The sequence below is a fragment of the Mesitornis unicolor genome, unplaced genomic scaffold, assembly GCF_000695765.1.
Source record: "Mesitornis unicolor isolate BGI_N332 unplaced genomic scaffold, ASM69576v1 scaffold17945, whole genome shotgun sequence".
Taxonomy (NCBI): Eukaryota; Metazoa; Chordata; class Aves; order Mesitornithiformes; family Mesitornithidae; genus Mesitornis; species Mesitornis unicolor.
In genome coordinates this window covers 48,141-63,222 of record NW_010187694.1, presented here as the reverse complement: position 1 = coordinate 63,222, position 15,082 = coordinate 48,141, and the positions used below count along the sequence as shown (strand labels likewise).

The window sequence follows — 15,082 nt, the reverse complement described above, 5'->3', positions numbered from 1 at the left end:
ATAGAGAGCAAGAAAGGTTTCAAAGGACAAGAAAGAAAACAGGCCACTTTGCAAAGCAAGAACAAAAAAATCTCAGCCTGCATTATTATTTTTTCCACTAGGTGAGTAGACGTGCTAAACTAAGGCCTTGTTTCTAAGAGAAAAGCTGTCACGGTTTACACGCAGTGATTTCAAACCCAGATACTTAAATTGGTGCAAGAACCTTCCTGTAGAGGTATCTTAATTGATTGAAGCATTTCTTACACTTCAGCTTAACTGCACAGGATGCCAGTGCAAATTCAATCCCGGCAAACAAGTAATAGGTGCAGCAACACAATTATTTTAACGAGACTGATACTTTAATGTAGGGCAACTTCCCTGGTAGAGACATGGCCTTGGTAATAAAGTAGTGTTTAAACCAGTGTTTTGATCTACTTCCAGAATCCAACAGACCTGGGGTTTAAAATACAGAGCGACGGGTAAAATGGATGTTGCGAAAACAAAAGATCAGCCCTTCAGCCATCAGGCCTTCCAGGGACCGCGTGTTACCTTTTCACTTCCCCGAGAGCCCAACAATAAAGGCTAAAATTGTCACCTTTCTGTCCATTCTAGTTCACTTTTATTGTGTACATGCTAAGCCCTCGTCCCCCTCCCTTCCCACCTCCCCTCCCAATCCCCAGATTTGAAGCCTACTCATTCACAGTACACAGCAACATGTATTTCCCAGCATTGTTGAAAACTTTCCTACAGAAGCTGACATGATTCCTAAAATGCAGTGGCAACAGCAAGTGCCCTCCCTAAATCAAAGCAATAGGCACAGTTGGCTACTACAAACTGTAAGTCAGTAGCTCAGTTTCCTCTTCTGTGTAGGTATATATGACATACTGCTGTACATCCACATCCACACAGAGACAGGGTGAAGAACCTGTTTTCTGGCAGTATATAGAAGTTAGGACCAAAGCACTTAAAAAAAATCATCAAAGCTTTCATTTTGAAAATCGCGAAAAGTTTCAACTTTAATTATTACACCAAAAATGCCATTATCAAGCATTAAGGAAAACTATAAAACCCTGTTTGAAAAATGACACCTGCATTTGGAAGTTTTCAGGTAGGGAAAACCCATTCTTGAGGTGATAAAGGCAGCCTACTCCCCCCTCATCTCCACATTTTATGTATATAATTTATATATACATCTATATCATTATATATATAACTTATATAGCACAAGTATGTCTTGGACTTCTTCCTCTAGAAGGAAGCCTCAGCTTTACAAGACAGAACTTAGTACCTGGTGGGCCAGATCCTACAGTTCTTATAATGCTAAATTTTGTCACTGAAGCCAGTGTAGAGCTGCGGAGGAGAAAGACTGTAGTAGTCATCACTAAACTATTAATAAAAAGAGATACAAATGTGACAAAAAGAAGAAGAACATCCAAGCTTGATCTGGAAATGATCACTCAAGAAGGCGTAGATTTAATGCTAATGAAAGACAGGCAAGACTTGTTGATGAGTAGTTCTAATATCTTGGGAGGAAATACTTTTCATTTTTCAAGATAGAGTTATTGTCAAGCACTGTTTTGGTTCTTGGTATGTGAGGATCTTTGCAAGTGCAATTCTATCTGAAATCAGCAAAAAGTACTTCAGAAGAGTGTTGGGTTAGAGGCGTCACCCAGGATGTGAAAGCCTAAAAACAGTCTTACTGGATGGAATGGCAGGATGTGCCAAGTCCTGAATGAAATCAAAAAGAAAAGCCCTTGATCCACTGGGTGCCAGCCTAGTAATATTAAATTATTTACAAAATTTTCCTGTTTTTTCTTTTTTAAGTGTAAAGATTTTGATACACGTTAAAGGAACAGGCAGAGAAAAGGAATCACATAAGTTGGATTTTCATCAGTTTTGTCAAAAGCACCAATTATGACCTGTCTTGTACACAGATAAACTACGTTAAACAGGAGAAGCAGCCTTTGTGTCAGAGACAGCTAAAAGGCCCAAATGGTCTAGGGCCAGGTAACAATGAAGGAGAAAGCCTGATTCTGCAGGTATCACAAAAGTCACAGATAAGACACACACAATCACTGCAACTCCACGTTAGCTATAGACTCCAGTGATCAGTTACCCTTTTTACTCTTGATGTTAAAACAGTTCCAAAAGCAAGGAACTGGGGGGGGCTCCCCTCGCATTCAGGTTCTTCTTCCCCACCTGTGTTTGGTCAGTGCTTTCCACATATTAAGTGAAAATGTGCCTAAAAAAACCAGTAAACCCAATTCCAAAAAGTCCAATGAAAATAAGAATGAATGAAAAAAAAGAAATAACGTTACCTTTGTGGAAATATATGTTGGCTTAGATTTCAGGTCCTGCAAACCATTTTTGAGACATCACACGGGCCCTCCAGGCTAGCAAACTTGTTTCCATAGTATCTGGTTGGTTCCTGCAGCTGTGACTTATCTCATGGTATGATATTGGTCCAAATCGGGTTGTTAAGGGTTTTGGGGTTTTTTAAGATTTCCTGCTCTGTAAGTCTCCCTCATGAAGAAGTCTTACAAAGTTTAATAAAGATGAAATTATCAGAGCTTGAGAGAAACCCCACAGACCTGTCCTACAACTGGTACATACTTAATCAGAGAGTGCTCTAAACTGAATCAATCATAGAAACACAGAAATTAATGTTGGAAGGTACCTCTAGAGGTCACCTAATTCAACCCTCTGCCTAAAAACCAGCTTAGGTAGATCAGACTGCTCAGGGTCTTGTCCAAGACATTGAAAGAATCTAGGATTTCAGTCCTTTGTTTTTTTTCTTCATCTGACAATTCATCTAAGTAATATAATTTTCTAGATCGAGTACTGGCTATTGTAAAGAACAACTCGGATAATTAAAAATACTCTGGACTCTGGAATCGCCTTTTCTGTTAGACCAATCTTTATAAAATACATGTGATATCTTAGGTTACTCTTTATCTCACAAGGGGAAAAACAAACAGAACAAAGATGCACTGAAGTGCTGTTCTGGTCTAAAAAGTGATTAAAATCATGTTCCTTCATATTTGATATGGTATGAGTGAAACAATACCTTCTTTTTTTAGTTTAAGGTAAATCATCAATTATTATCTTGGAAAAGCAGAATTTTGCTTGCCAGCAAAATATTTTATACATAGATTCAGCAAATCTGATTAGAAAAATTTTTATACTGGTGATTCCTGAATGATTTTTTATAAGTCAGTTTTCAAAACAGAATCTCATCACAGAGTGTAGCTTGTCTCAATTAGATAATGGAAAAATACAGAATAAATATATCAACACTGTAACATGAAGTATGTCTGGGTCTGGAATATTCTGCCTGATTTTGGTCTCCTCACTACCAGAATATTATTGACACATTGAAGCAAGTCTAGCTGAGAGACACCCTGGAGATCAAGTTCTGGAATACAACAGATGAAGAGAGGCTGAGAGACACGGTTCAATCTTAGGAAGAGAAGGGTAAGGGGAGATCTTATTGCTGTCTCCAAATACCTAACAGGGAGTGCAGAGAAGAAGCCAGACTCTTCTTGGACATCCACAGTGGAAGAGGCAAAGAAAAAAAGTTGGAACATGGAAAATTTCTACTTGACAGATGGATTTTTTTCTTCATTTTAATTTTATTTACTTTTTTTTTACCATAAAGGTGGTCAAATATTGGACCAGCTTGCACAGAGAGGTTGTAGAATTTCCATCCTTGGGGATATTTAAAAATCAGTTGGATATGGCCCTAAGCTCTAGCTGGTGGTTGGCTAAAACAGCCTCTGGAGGTCCCTTCCCACCTGCATGATTCTATGATTGACTGCTCTGCTCCAAAATATTATTTAGCTATTCACAAAAACTCGTATTTGCTTTAGTTGCTTCCTCTATGTACACTATTTTGTGAGACTTGTCTCAATTTGTTCTCATCCTATAGTTCATCTACCTTTCTTGCAATGGCTTCTCTTTTTTGCAAATACGCATAAATCTAGCGTGAAGGAAACAAGGTTGTTTCTCCTTTCTACAGCTGGATAACTCAGTCCTCAACTATTACCAAATCATCTATTTATGAGTTTGCTTCCAAGAAGCCTTATAGGGAAGATCAGCCTTTTCTCATTAGTCTGTTTCTACTCCTAGTTTACAACTAGAGGACAACTGTACAACTTTAGCAAGGAGACACAGCCCTAAAAAGGATCTAGCTATAACAGATCACACAAGTTTGAAGCGCACAGGTTAAAACACCTGTGAAGAAACAAAACTCACCATTTTTAAAAAAGAACACTTTTGGAATATGTCACTAATTATGTCATTCCAAAATTAGGACTCCTTCTACAAAATACCAGCTATGGTTCAAAATTTCAGTAATGACTAAGACACTTGCATATGAGCACCCCAAAAACTGAAGTCCAGAGATTGACTGAGTACACCATGTATACAGGTGAAAAATATCTCCCTTTACAAACAGAAGAGATGGTCCCAAAGACCAAAATCTGGCTTCAGAGTTCAAGACCTGCTACAGAGAGAGCCTGAGAAATCTGAAATGTGGTTAAGTCTCTTATTCCCCTTTTCTGTATGGTTTTTTTTGGCTATTTGGATCCATGATTTGGATGTAGGTCTGCCACTAGAACAAAATAATCAGACATTTCAGCATGATTTTTCCCATGAGGCCCCTGTTCTGCCATATTTAAACGAGATGTCAACAAGACCATAAATGACAACTTGAAGTAAATAAACAGTCTTGCTTGATTTTTTCCATTTTAAATAAGAGTCAGGTACTTAAACTGTCACTTAATAATTAAGGTTTGTAGAGTACTGATAGCATGTCTAAAGGCAGGTGTGTTTAGAGGTCAAAGGAGGATATTTCTGCAGGTTCACAGCCAATGAATATCATAGTGGTGGGTTTGAGAGCACACACTTTAGGACACTTCAGTAAGGAAATTCTAGGATTCTCTCATCCGTTTTTAAATCTAATGCACTGACTGGATGCTCTACAGTTTCACACAGCTGAGGTTTCTGTTCCCATTAGACATCTGGCAGGATGCTCTATATATTCCAACACAAATTGGATTCTAGGGCCCTCAGTCCCAGTGGAACAGCTGGGTGGAATGGCCATAAAAAGAATGCAAATACAGAAGTAGAGAAACACAAGATTGTCAGCAAGCAGTGCTCCGCAATTTTTAAATGTATACATATATATATATAAGCATATATATATACACATATAGAGTACGGTTAGTTTTAAATCTTTGGAATAAACTCAATTTTCGTTCTCTCTTTCTCTCTTTCTTTTCTTTCTTTCACTCTCTCTCTTGCTCTCTCTCATGCTCTTATCATGTATGTTACATCATTGTCCCTAAAAGATGGTTAGATTTTGGTCCATATTTCATGCCATATGGGCCAGACATCGTATTCCCCCCCCGTCCCCAAAGTGTTCAGTTGACAGCCACAGTGTCTTGCGAAAACTGTGAGGAAAAACAGCATCTTTTGAGTAAATTCAACCTCTCACTGGAACCAAAGGTTGCAAAATGCGGAGAATTCAAGTGCCAAGGATCCCGGTGACGGCTCTTAAACATCTATTGAGTTCTTGTTTGTTCTTTTTTTTCCCTAAGAGTACAGTTTTACCTCCCAAAACACAAATTGAGGGAAATATTTAACAGTCAATGAGTCAAAACAGTCAAAGAAGGGCAGTTGGCTGATACAGTATAAAAGAGCAGCAACCATTTGTGGACCACGCGTCATTTTGTTTCATTTCTAGACACATCTTGTAGGGATGGTCTCAGAATATACAAAATATACAACCTAATGACCACCTGCCTGCTTGCATAGGCCATTTTTATGGTCCTAAATGCAGTCTTTGGAGTCAGGGCCAGTGCCAAATAGTTTCAAACGCAAGTTACGGTAAGATAATTTTTTTTTTCTTTTGTAATGAAGACTTTAATCCACTTTGAGCCAACGTAATGAAATGATCAATAGGACTGAAGGGTGAGCATGAGACCTTCACTTCTCCTTGTTGGTTCACACAGTAGGCCAAAATGGACCTCTAGGTTAGTAATACTTTAGACCAATCATTTGGAAAAGCCTCACTGCTGTATGTAAAATCCAACCCTTCCTTCATTGTTCATATTGTTACGTGTTTTCATATAGGAGTGGACTACAGCATCAACTTGACGAATGGAAACGGAGGACTTTGATAATTTCTTTAAAAGGCTAATGCTGAATGAAGCCATTGTACTTGGAAGAGGTTCTCAATTTCCCACTCAGAGACTGGAGCAGGATTTTTGGCTTGGATATTTTTTTTTGTGTGTAAGATGCTCAACAAACATTAGCTTTAAATTAAAATGTCTGCAGGTGCTCTTTACACAAACAAATGTCTAATATTTTAAATTGGTTAATAGAAGAACAGCAAGAAAAAGCAACATAATTCATCACTAAGTCACTGTGGGTTGTGGCTAACATGCTCACATGGTGTGGAAGGAATCCTGTAGTCATGCCTGTGTGGCCAGTCCCAGACCAATATCCAGGTGAAGACAAGGAGTTCTGAAGATCACTTGTTCGTAGATAAAAGAGAAAAGAATATTTAAGCTTCCAAATAAGCTTTTGAAGTTTTTTGTTCAACAAATAAACAAGAAGTCCTAGCTATGGCAATAAGGTGAGGCCTACAGAGATATTAGGTGCTGTTTCTCAGGGGCTTTTCCCTTGGCCACTTAGCCATCATGGCAGCAGCTTCCAGAGTCCCTAGTGCATATGTTGTGCAATAGCCAAAATAAAAATTAAAATTAAAAAAACCCAACAAAAATATAGTCCTCCGTGAAGTCTACATAAACTCAGGCCAAAAGAGGATTATTTGTGTCACAAGTGTCACTCCACAGTCTACTGCCAGTAAGGCCACTGGTATTGACTTAAAAGGATCTCAATAGCTCAGTTCTAGGAAGAAGAACCAAAACCAAGACAGGTCAAAGTGTCTGTGAGAAGTCTGATGCACTGGACATTAGGAATTCTCAGACAAAGAACAAATGAACCAAGAGGTTAATTTTGGCTACCAAAATGGGATTTGGTTTTCTAGGTCATTGTTTTTCCCCCATCTATTTAAAAAGAAAGTTAGTGCTACAAATATGCAACTTCAAGACGACATATTCTCCTACTGAGTTGCACTGAGAAGCAAGTTAAATAAGCCCCTCCTACTGCCGTCCACCTGCAGGGAAGCCTCCTCTGTTTTCTTTGAATTCCACTAGCAAAAACAGGAAACAAATCCAAGAGGGATGAAGTACTGTAAGTTATTGTTCCTTCTCATTGACTTCACCTCTATACCATTTCCTCGCCTGCATCTTCTCCCATCCAGCTGGGGCAAGGCATAAAGAACCGATGTACGTATTGAAGTATAACTGGGTGCATGACAGTGTGAGTATGTGGTCTCTGTACAGAAGGTTACAGGTGATCAAGTTCTCTTCTCCTGCGAGGCAGCACATTGTAACTTGAGTTCCACTTTCATCTCACAACACTTAGCTCAGACGACATCCATGCCAAGCTGACTGATATTTAGATATGCCTCTTCATGTGGAGGGCGAGGTGATCAGACCTGGAAAAACACCTGCAAAATAAAGCAAGTGGAAATTGAAATAAATACAGGATTTGGGAAAACAGGGTCCCTGCTCCTTCCTCCTTATGTACAGGAGGAAATATATATCCAGGTTTAGAGACATTCCTTAGATTATATATGGATCTCCACCAAACCCTGTGTGATTGACCTGTGTGACCACAGATAGCCAACTATCCTGGCTCTTCAGCAGCTAAATAGACTACTGTTCTCCTTTCTCTGTTCCTCTCTTCTTTCACTGAGTTAAACGTCAGGGAAGAGTGCTCATCTATGCACCTGTAGTATAAAATCAAGTATTTAGTATAAGCGTGTGTGTGTGCATATAAAAAACTGAAATAAAACAAGTCAGTTTTGCTCAAGTACTCAGCAACATCAGTTTAAACAAAACACCAGCTTTCTCAAGTGCCCAGTACCAATACTTGCAACAAGCACCAAAGTATGATGCCAGTTTTTTTCTAACTGCAGACTGGAAGGAAAGCTGGTTCAGTGTTTGGAGGCTGGCAATCCATCAGGCTATGTATGTCTCCCTTGTTCTCTGCTGGGAATCTTGGTGTTAATACGTGGATGTTGATGAATGCTATCTCCCTGAAGGATGCTGAGAGAAGATAAGGTACTATGCCTATTTCATAAGAGTGAAAATTAAGAGACAGAGAAGGCAAGAAAATTGTAAATCACACAAAAAGTGTGGTAAAACCAGAAAACAAATGCCAGGACTTCAGCTTTCAGCTTCTGTTCTTTATCCACAAAGCCATCTTTCTCCATCTCATAAGAAAATACAATGTTTTGACATTCTGAACATGTAGATGGATGCTCATGAGATGGACTTAGAGCAACGACCCTAGAGAACTAGTTGAGGTTTAGGGCTGGTCTAAACATGCAGTTAACTGAGAATAAGGGAGGGCATGAATTTGAAATGAAGCATCTATTCTTGATTAACTTCCTCTCTAAAGGCTTATGACTGCCTTCTTCTGAAATGAATTAATCCACTTGGGAAGTGGGTTAAGATACTCAGAATAGAACACACTTAGTTCAGGAGAAGAGCAACCCCACAAAGAGTTAATCAGGAACTACTATTCTAGAACAGCTGCCTTGTAGCAGACATGCTGCAGGGCACTCAAAGCAACAGGAACAGCAGCCCAAATTCAGGCACTTCACACCACCAAGATATTGTCAGAGTGATCAGGGGAATAAGTTCTCAGGACAAGTGCTTTTCTTCCTTGTTATTCAATATATACCCCATTTTATCAAGACTGCCAGTAAGCAAGAATATTTTTTTTACTTCATACCCATTAGAAATGGGATTGAAAGCACCAACCCATTTCACACCCATCACCACAGAGTCATTAAAGGTCTGTATGGCACCAGAGAGCAAACCGCAGGACAGTGGTTCTGGCTGCCTACCCTAAAGCCCTAAAACGGAGCCCGACTGTCAGAGCACCAAGACTCAGAGACTCTCAGAAATTAAAACTTCTGGTAGATTCTTCAAGTTGTGCACTAAAATTCAGATTTCCAAGTTCCCTGCAAATCTTGGCTTGTCTTCTTTCCATCCTAAGCCATAAGACACTGGCTTGTTTATTTCTACTAATAGCAAAAAACATCTAGTATAAATAACTTACAAAACCCCACATATCTGGCTTTTAAGTAAGCTGGTTTTGAAGGCTTTGAGGGCACCATGAAAAGCTACTTCCAGATGTAACTTGCCTGCAATGTCTTTTCATTGCCCCACAGATTTGGAGTATAAAAGCGCCACCTCTACTGGTCTGAAGAATACCCAAATGGCTTAATGTGAAAACCTGGATAGCTCATGTGTGGGCACTGAATGTAATTCCAAAAAAGCAGTAGCTGAGTAGTCCATAATTTTCAGAAAGAAGAAGATAAAAGAATGAATTGAACTACTCAGTAAAAAAAAAAAGCCAAACAGAACACTCAGCCTCAAGGCAAACACCCAGAGGACAAACACCCTAAGCAGAGAAAGGCTGAGAAAGACAAGAAATATAAAAATGAAGATATTTTAAACAGCTACAGGATCTTTTCTGTATTCCCCTACACAAGCAATCTATCTGCATCTATATGCAGAGATGAGTGATCAAGAGGTGCATTTTTAAGACAAAGAAACTTCATAAGACGACAACTTCCAGAAAAAAAGCTAGATACTCATCTTCTGTGGATGAGCACAGCTCTGCTCAAGTCAGGTGTTCTCTGCTGATTTGTAGCAGCTTACAAGGGGGTTAACACATTCAGAGTGGCAAAAATTAAGAGACTTCAAAATAGGATGGAGGCTGCATTCCTCCAAGCTCCTACATGAAGCACAGTGAGACAGACGTGGATCTGACAATGGACACTTGGCTTTCAACACAACAGGCTCAGCACAGCTAGAATTTTCTAGCCCTAAGGTGCCAAAATGCACCCTTGGACAACATCTTTCTCGTCAGTCTAAACTGAGAAAGCAGCATGCTCTGGCTACAAAGGCTGCCAAAACAAAACAACAGCTTGAGTGGCTGCCAAAAAGACATGCACCAGCTGGCACTTCAGTCTAGGACTAGTCATAAGACCACCACCCAAGCACGGCTTTTCCTCTCCAATTGTCTCTATTATGGATGCAACCCAGGAAAAAGTATGCTGAGTCACAGCACAGCAAGATCTGTTAAAAATATGGATTCAATACATTGCTTCACAGCAATAACCACTGTATTAGCATCTAGTATATTTTTCAGCCCTAGAATATTTGTGTAGCTAATAAAATGGTATCATATTCGCTAATTTATAGCTAATAAACTGGTATAATTCTAACTCTTCATGTTCTCCTGCTGACCGATTTGGTTAGTTGTATCTATTGGTAAGGCTGGTGGATGTGGACATTTATTTTGAACGGTAAAACAGTCCCTACAACATTTTGCAGCTAAATCACACTGTCAAAAAAGCCATTGATCAATGAACACCTGTGTTTTTTCCTTCTGGAACTAGAGGCAGCAGTGGAAGAGACTCCCCAGGATAAGCTGTCAAGGGAAACCCCTTTCTTCAGAAATTAAGAAACAGTGGCTCACTGGTCTCTAGTCCTGCCGGTGAGACAAAACCTTGCTCCACACCTCTCCCTCTACCCCTGTTCCAGTTCCAGACCAGCTCTGCGCATTGTATGTGGGCCCACCACCATCTTCCCCATCATGTCTCTCTCAGTTCAGCTCTTCCTAGAAAGGTTCTAGAAAGGACCATTTATGCTGGAATAAGACACCTAATTCTGAAAGTCATACAGTGATGCATGATACATAAATTCCCTGCTCCCAAACACGATTCCTTCCTTTCTCTTTTTGTTCTATCTCCTTAGCAACACAGTTCTGCTCCACACTGAAGCCTTGCGGGAGAAAGAGGGAAGGTAGCTACGATGATAAGAGAATATATGGCTCAGTCGTCTTTCTTACCAGCTGTGGATTCGCCACTGTGGGATGTGTTCATTCCAGCTAAGCACGCTCTTAGCTCGCTGTGAAAAAGGAAACCACGCGCGTGCGTGTACGCACACAGGGGAATATATACCCTAGCAGTCTGGCACTAAGCTGCTTCTCCTAAACACATATTTATGCAGAACAAGCAAGTGACACTACTCTGTCATCATCTTCCCCTTGGAGTGCTGAGGGCTTGCACTATGTGAGGAACATAACCCTACCCTGTGTTTTGAAGAGCATAATTCCTGAGGAATGCTAATAACCAGCATCTCCCTTGTGTCTGGAAGGCACTAGGGACTTGTATGCTGCTTTGCGCACCACTTTAGTTGATTCTCCTTTCTCCCCCGCTGCCACCAAACCACACACCATTTGCAGTACATATGGTGCTGCTCAAACCAGTGGTAGTTTGCCAGCTATAACAAACAATGTGATCTGTGGGCTGCATGGTGTTGGGATAGGGGTGGGACAGCAGGAGAATCACATCTTCTTATCTTGACCTGCACATTGAGGACATTAATAGCCCTTTGATGTCAGATAAAAGGTCAGAGACCAAATGAATCTGAAAACAGCCTGGGAGGGGACTCGCAGGCAGACAGCATGCACAATATTCCCCTTCTTTGCTACGTGAATCACCGCCTTCACGCTCTGATTGCCAAGTTATGGCCTTCACCTCTTAACAACAACAGGCATATGTTTTGTGCTATGTCAGCGGTGTTAGAAATAGCTCCAAAACGCTATCATTTGGAGAAAGATGTCTGAGGGAGAGACTACAACTCCTGTCAACAATGGTGGGTGCAATAAGCGGTAGCAGCAGTTCAAATATGGAGAAACTGTTCTCCAGCTGGGAACCCTGGCTCAAGAAGGGGTGTCTTTAACATTAAAAGCCTGTCGAAATAGCTAAGGACAGTTTAGGCACACGTTTCAGTGCTTGCTTAAGGGAAAATCTGCAATAGGTGGTAGTAGAGAGATCTGTGAATGAGAAAAGAAGGAAAAACAGTGGTATGGCAGAGTGGGCCAAAAGAAGGACAGGCACCGTCACTCCACAAGCCTGCAAAAACTGACTGGGAGACTAAAGATAAATCTGTCTCCTACCACCACACACAGATGGTTTGTGCATGGAGTTTAACAGTGCACAAACCCCAGCACACTTAACTTATCAACAGATATTTTTCCTTCATCTACAGATCCAGCTGAAGAGCAGAAAATGCATTAGATGATTGCAGGAATATACCTCTTGACTGCAGTGACTTAGATGGCTGCCAAAGGAAAAACCTAGGTAGGAAGGAATAATATGTAGAAGGAGAAGAATGAATACTTAACAAAGGGCTGAAAGAGACTGAGGAGTTGAAAATACTGACTGTATTTCTTTAGATCTCTGCTAAAAATATTGTCTGTGCTGACACAGAAACCCTGGGGCTTTCTCTGTGTGTGTGTGTGTGTGTGTGTGTGTGTGTGTTTGTGTGTTTGTGAGGCCAGGATGGTTGGTTTGTTCTTCAGAGGAAAGAAAAGAGAAAGGCAATGTCTTACATTTAAAACAGAGAGCAAAACTGTTCTCCTTCACAGAGGTGCTTATAGAAAAACAGAACTCCAGAGGTTCGTACTTGGTTTACCCTGTCCCTCATTCTGAGCAAACAAAAGATAATCCAGGGATAAAACAAAAGATAATCCAAGAGGAAGCCCTCCATGGGGGAAGGGGGACAGGAAGAGGGGGGACGAGGGGCGAAGAACACTTAAGGAGATGAAGCTCTTGGAAAGGCAGGATGTGAAAATGATCGAATTTCCTTCCCATAAAAGGACGGGGTCCCTTGTTTATGTCCCACACATCCTCTCTCCACGCATGTTCTCTGCTGGTCTGGTGTACCCAGAGGCTTCCTAGAGCCTTTATTGTATTAAAAAACATTTCCTTATCAGAGCAGAGAACCTTAGTGCTGCATTAAAAAGATGGGTAATTTTCTTAAGCCTTTTTAAAAAATATATATAAATAGGATTAGCTGGATAACATGTTCAGATGCAAGCACATTATTTGATTACTCAGTAGTGGATCCAGGTTTCACCCAGGGCACTGCCAGTCTCCAGCTGGGGGGGTGAGAGGGGGAGAAGTGCTCATTGTTCGATCCTGTCAGTGCTGTCAAGAGTCATTACAGGGGTAATTGCTTTTGCTCCACCCTAATTTCTTATCAATTGGGATAAATGGAGAGTAGGGTTTTCTTTCAGTTTTGTTTCTAAATTCAAAGAACCCAGCTTTCAAAAACACGCACAGATGACCAGATTTTTCAGATGAGCTCGTGATTCAAGCAGCTAAAGTGGTGAGGACTGCAGAAAGGAATCAGCAGTGAGTGGCAGTAACCACGGCTCTCAGTGGGAGCTGCTGAGTGCTCAGCTCACCAGGCAAACTCAGGGCTCAGAGGACAGTTGCACGACAGGCTCTTCAGGAACCCTGGCTCTGGGCAGCTGCCAGGCTTTTAAACCGGTCCCACACAGAATGAAGGTGCAGAGTATTTCCCACATCAAATAGATACCAAGGGTGAGATTTAAAATGGTAGGAAAAGATTCCCACACAAAACAACCCCATGAACTGTGTGCCTAAATCACTCCTGTGCTTTCGAAAATTAAGCCCTTTTCTGTCTTTCATTGACTTTCCCCTGTTTCATCTGGGGAAGCATGCTGTCCCGGACACAACGGCTAAGGGAAGACAATGATTGTACAGAAAATAAGTGCTTTTCTCCCAGACGTCTCCTACAGATTTGTAGCACAACAGCCACACATGCTCCCCATTCCCCTTATCGTACACCCATGTATTTGTGAGGCCCATCAGTTTTGTTAGGCCCACCCTGCCAAATGCAGGCAGCCAGCAGTGCTTGGGGTAGTCCTTAAAGCAGAGCAAACAGAGGGAGCTCTGCCTTTGTGAGGGCACCAGACTCATAGGACCAGGAGATGGAAAGCTGTGGAGATGCTTTGTCAAGAGGTCTATCACTAAAGTGGTCTAGGGTCCCCTGGATGCTTTTAAGAGCGTTAGCAAGATCTATGGACTGAATCCTGTGCCCACAACAGACCCTGGCAGGTTTCAGTCAGACCTACACCGGGTCTCACTTCTCTTTGTGCTGTGGGATGGAGAGCTTAGGCTGCTTGGAAGTATTCCCCCTCTGCCAGCCCACCGGGTCACTGCAGCAGAGAGGACAGGGGCAGAGTGGATCTCCCTTGGCTGGGGTATTGAGGCAGTGGGACAGGAGACCAGAAGGGGCCCCTCTGCTGGGAGCCAGGTCTCTCGTCTTGAGGAGCCGGCAGCTCCATGCTGCTCACAATGTCTGCATATTGCTCGAACACCGTGTTAGGAGGCTGCATTACCTGTCACAATGGTTGCATTTAAAGGGCTTTGCACCCGTGTGCTTTCTGTAATGCCTCGTGAGCTCGTCACTCCGTGCAAAACGCCACTCGCACCCTTCCCACGAGCACTTGTAAGGCTTCTCACCTGCAGAGGGAGGAGAGAACAGTCAGCGTGGCAGCAGAATTACTGAGTACTCCACTTGCAAGCCCTGTGTCCTCCCACCTCACCTCTGTCCCGCTCAGGCAGGTCAGCCCGTCACACAATCCATGCCAGCATGGGATGGAAACAATTCAGGGCTTACAATGCATTGTACTGAGGATGGATCCAGCCCTAAGTTTACCACTGCTAAAATTCTTGCACAACCTTATTTCCCATGTCTAACAAAACCAGTCATTTACTCTTCAAAGAAGCCTTCAGAATGTCCCCATATGCCTGTCCTGCTGTGTGGCTGGAGCCTGATTTTCAGTCAGTTTTTCAGCTCTCTCTACAGATGAATTACTGTGGTACCCATGAGTGGCTGTACTAACACCTGAACACACTGCAGGTGTGCACCCCTCCAGAGTTACCACTACCACTGAATCGCACGCTTCACCCTGGCTGCCATGTACCTCTTGCGTGGCCAGACTCACATCCATTCCCCCCAAGCTTTCATGCCCGCTGCGCCCCAGGACTGCACCTTCTTTAGTTGCTTCTGACAAGAGAAAGTGTTCCTTGGTTCAAGAAATTATGCGTCAGGACAGTGAGTGTGAGAGGAGA

The 15,082-nt window shown here is 41.8% G+C and overlaps 1 protein-coding gene across 1 annotated transcript in view; it reads right to left on the bottom strand.

Annotated features, from left to right (window-relative positions):
• Nucleotides 1-839: 839 nt before the first annotated feature.
• Nucleotides 840-15,082, bottom strand: part of KLF7 (Kruppel-like factor 7 (ubiquitous)) — a 62,211-nt gene continuing 47,968 nt past the window's right edge. The window contains exons 3-6 of the mRNA XM_010185542.1: nucleotides 14,347-14,470; nucleotides 7,271-7,558; nucleotides 6,433-6,517; nucleotides 840-1,329 (exon numbers count right to left, since the gene is read on the bottom strand). Of these exons, the coding sequence (XP_010183844.1) occupies nucleotides 7,507-7,558; nucleotides 14,347-14,470 (176 nt within the window). The 3' untranslated portion in view covers nucleotides 840-1,329; nucleotides 6,433-6,517; nucleotides 7,271-7,506. The remainder of the gene's footprint in view (nucleotides 1,330-6,432; nucleotides 6,518-7,270; nucleotides 7,559-14,346; nucleotides 14,471-15,082) is intronic.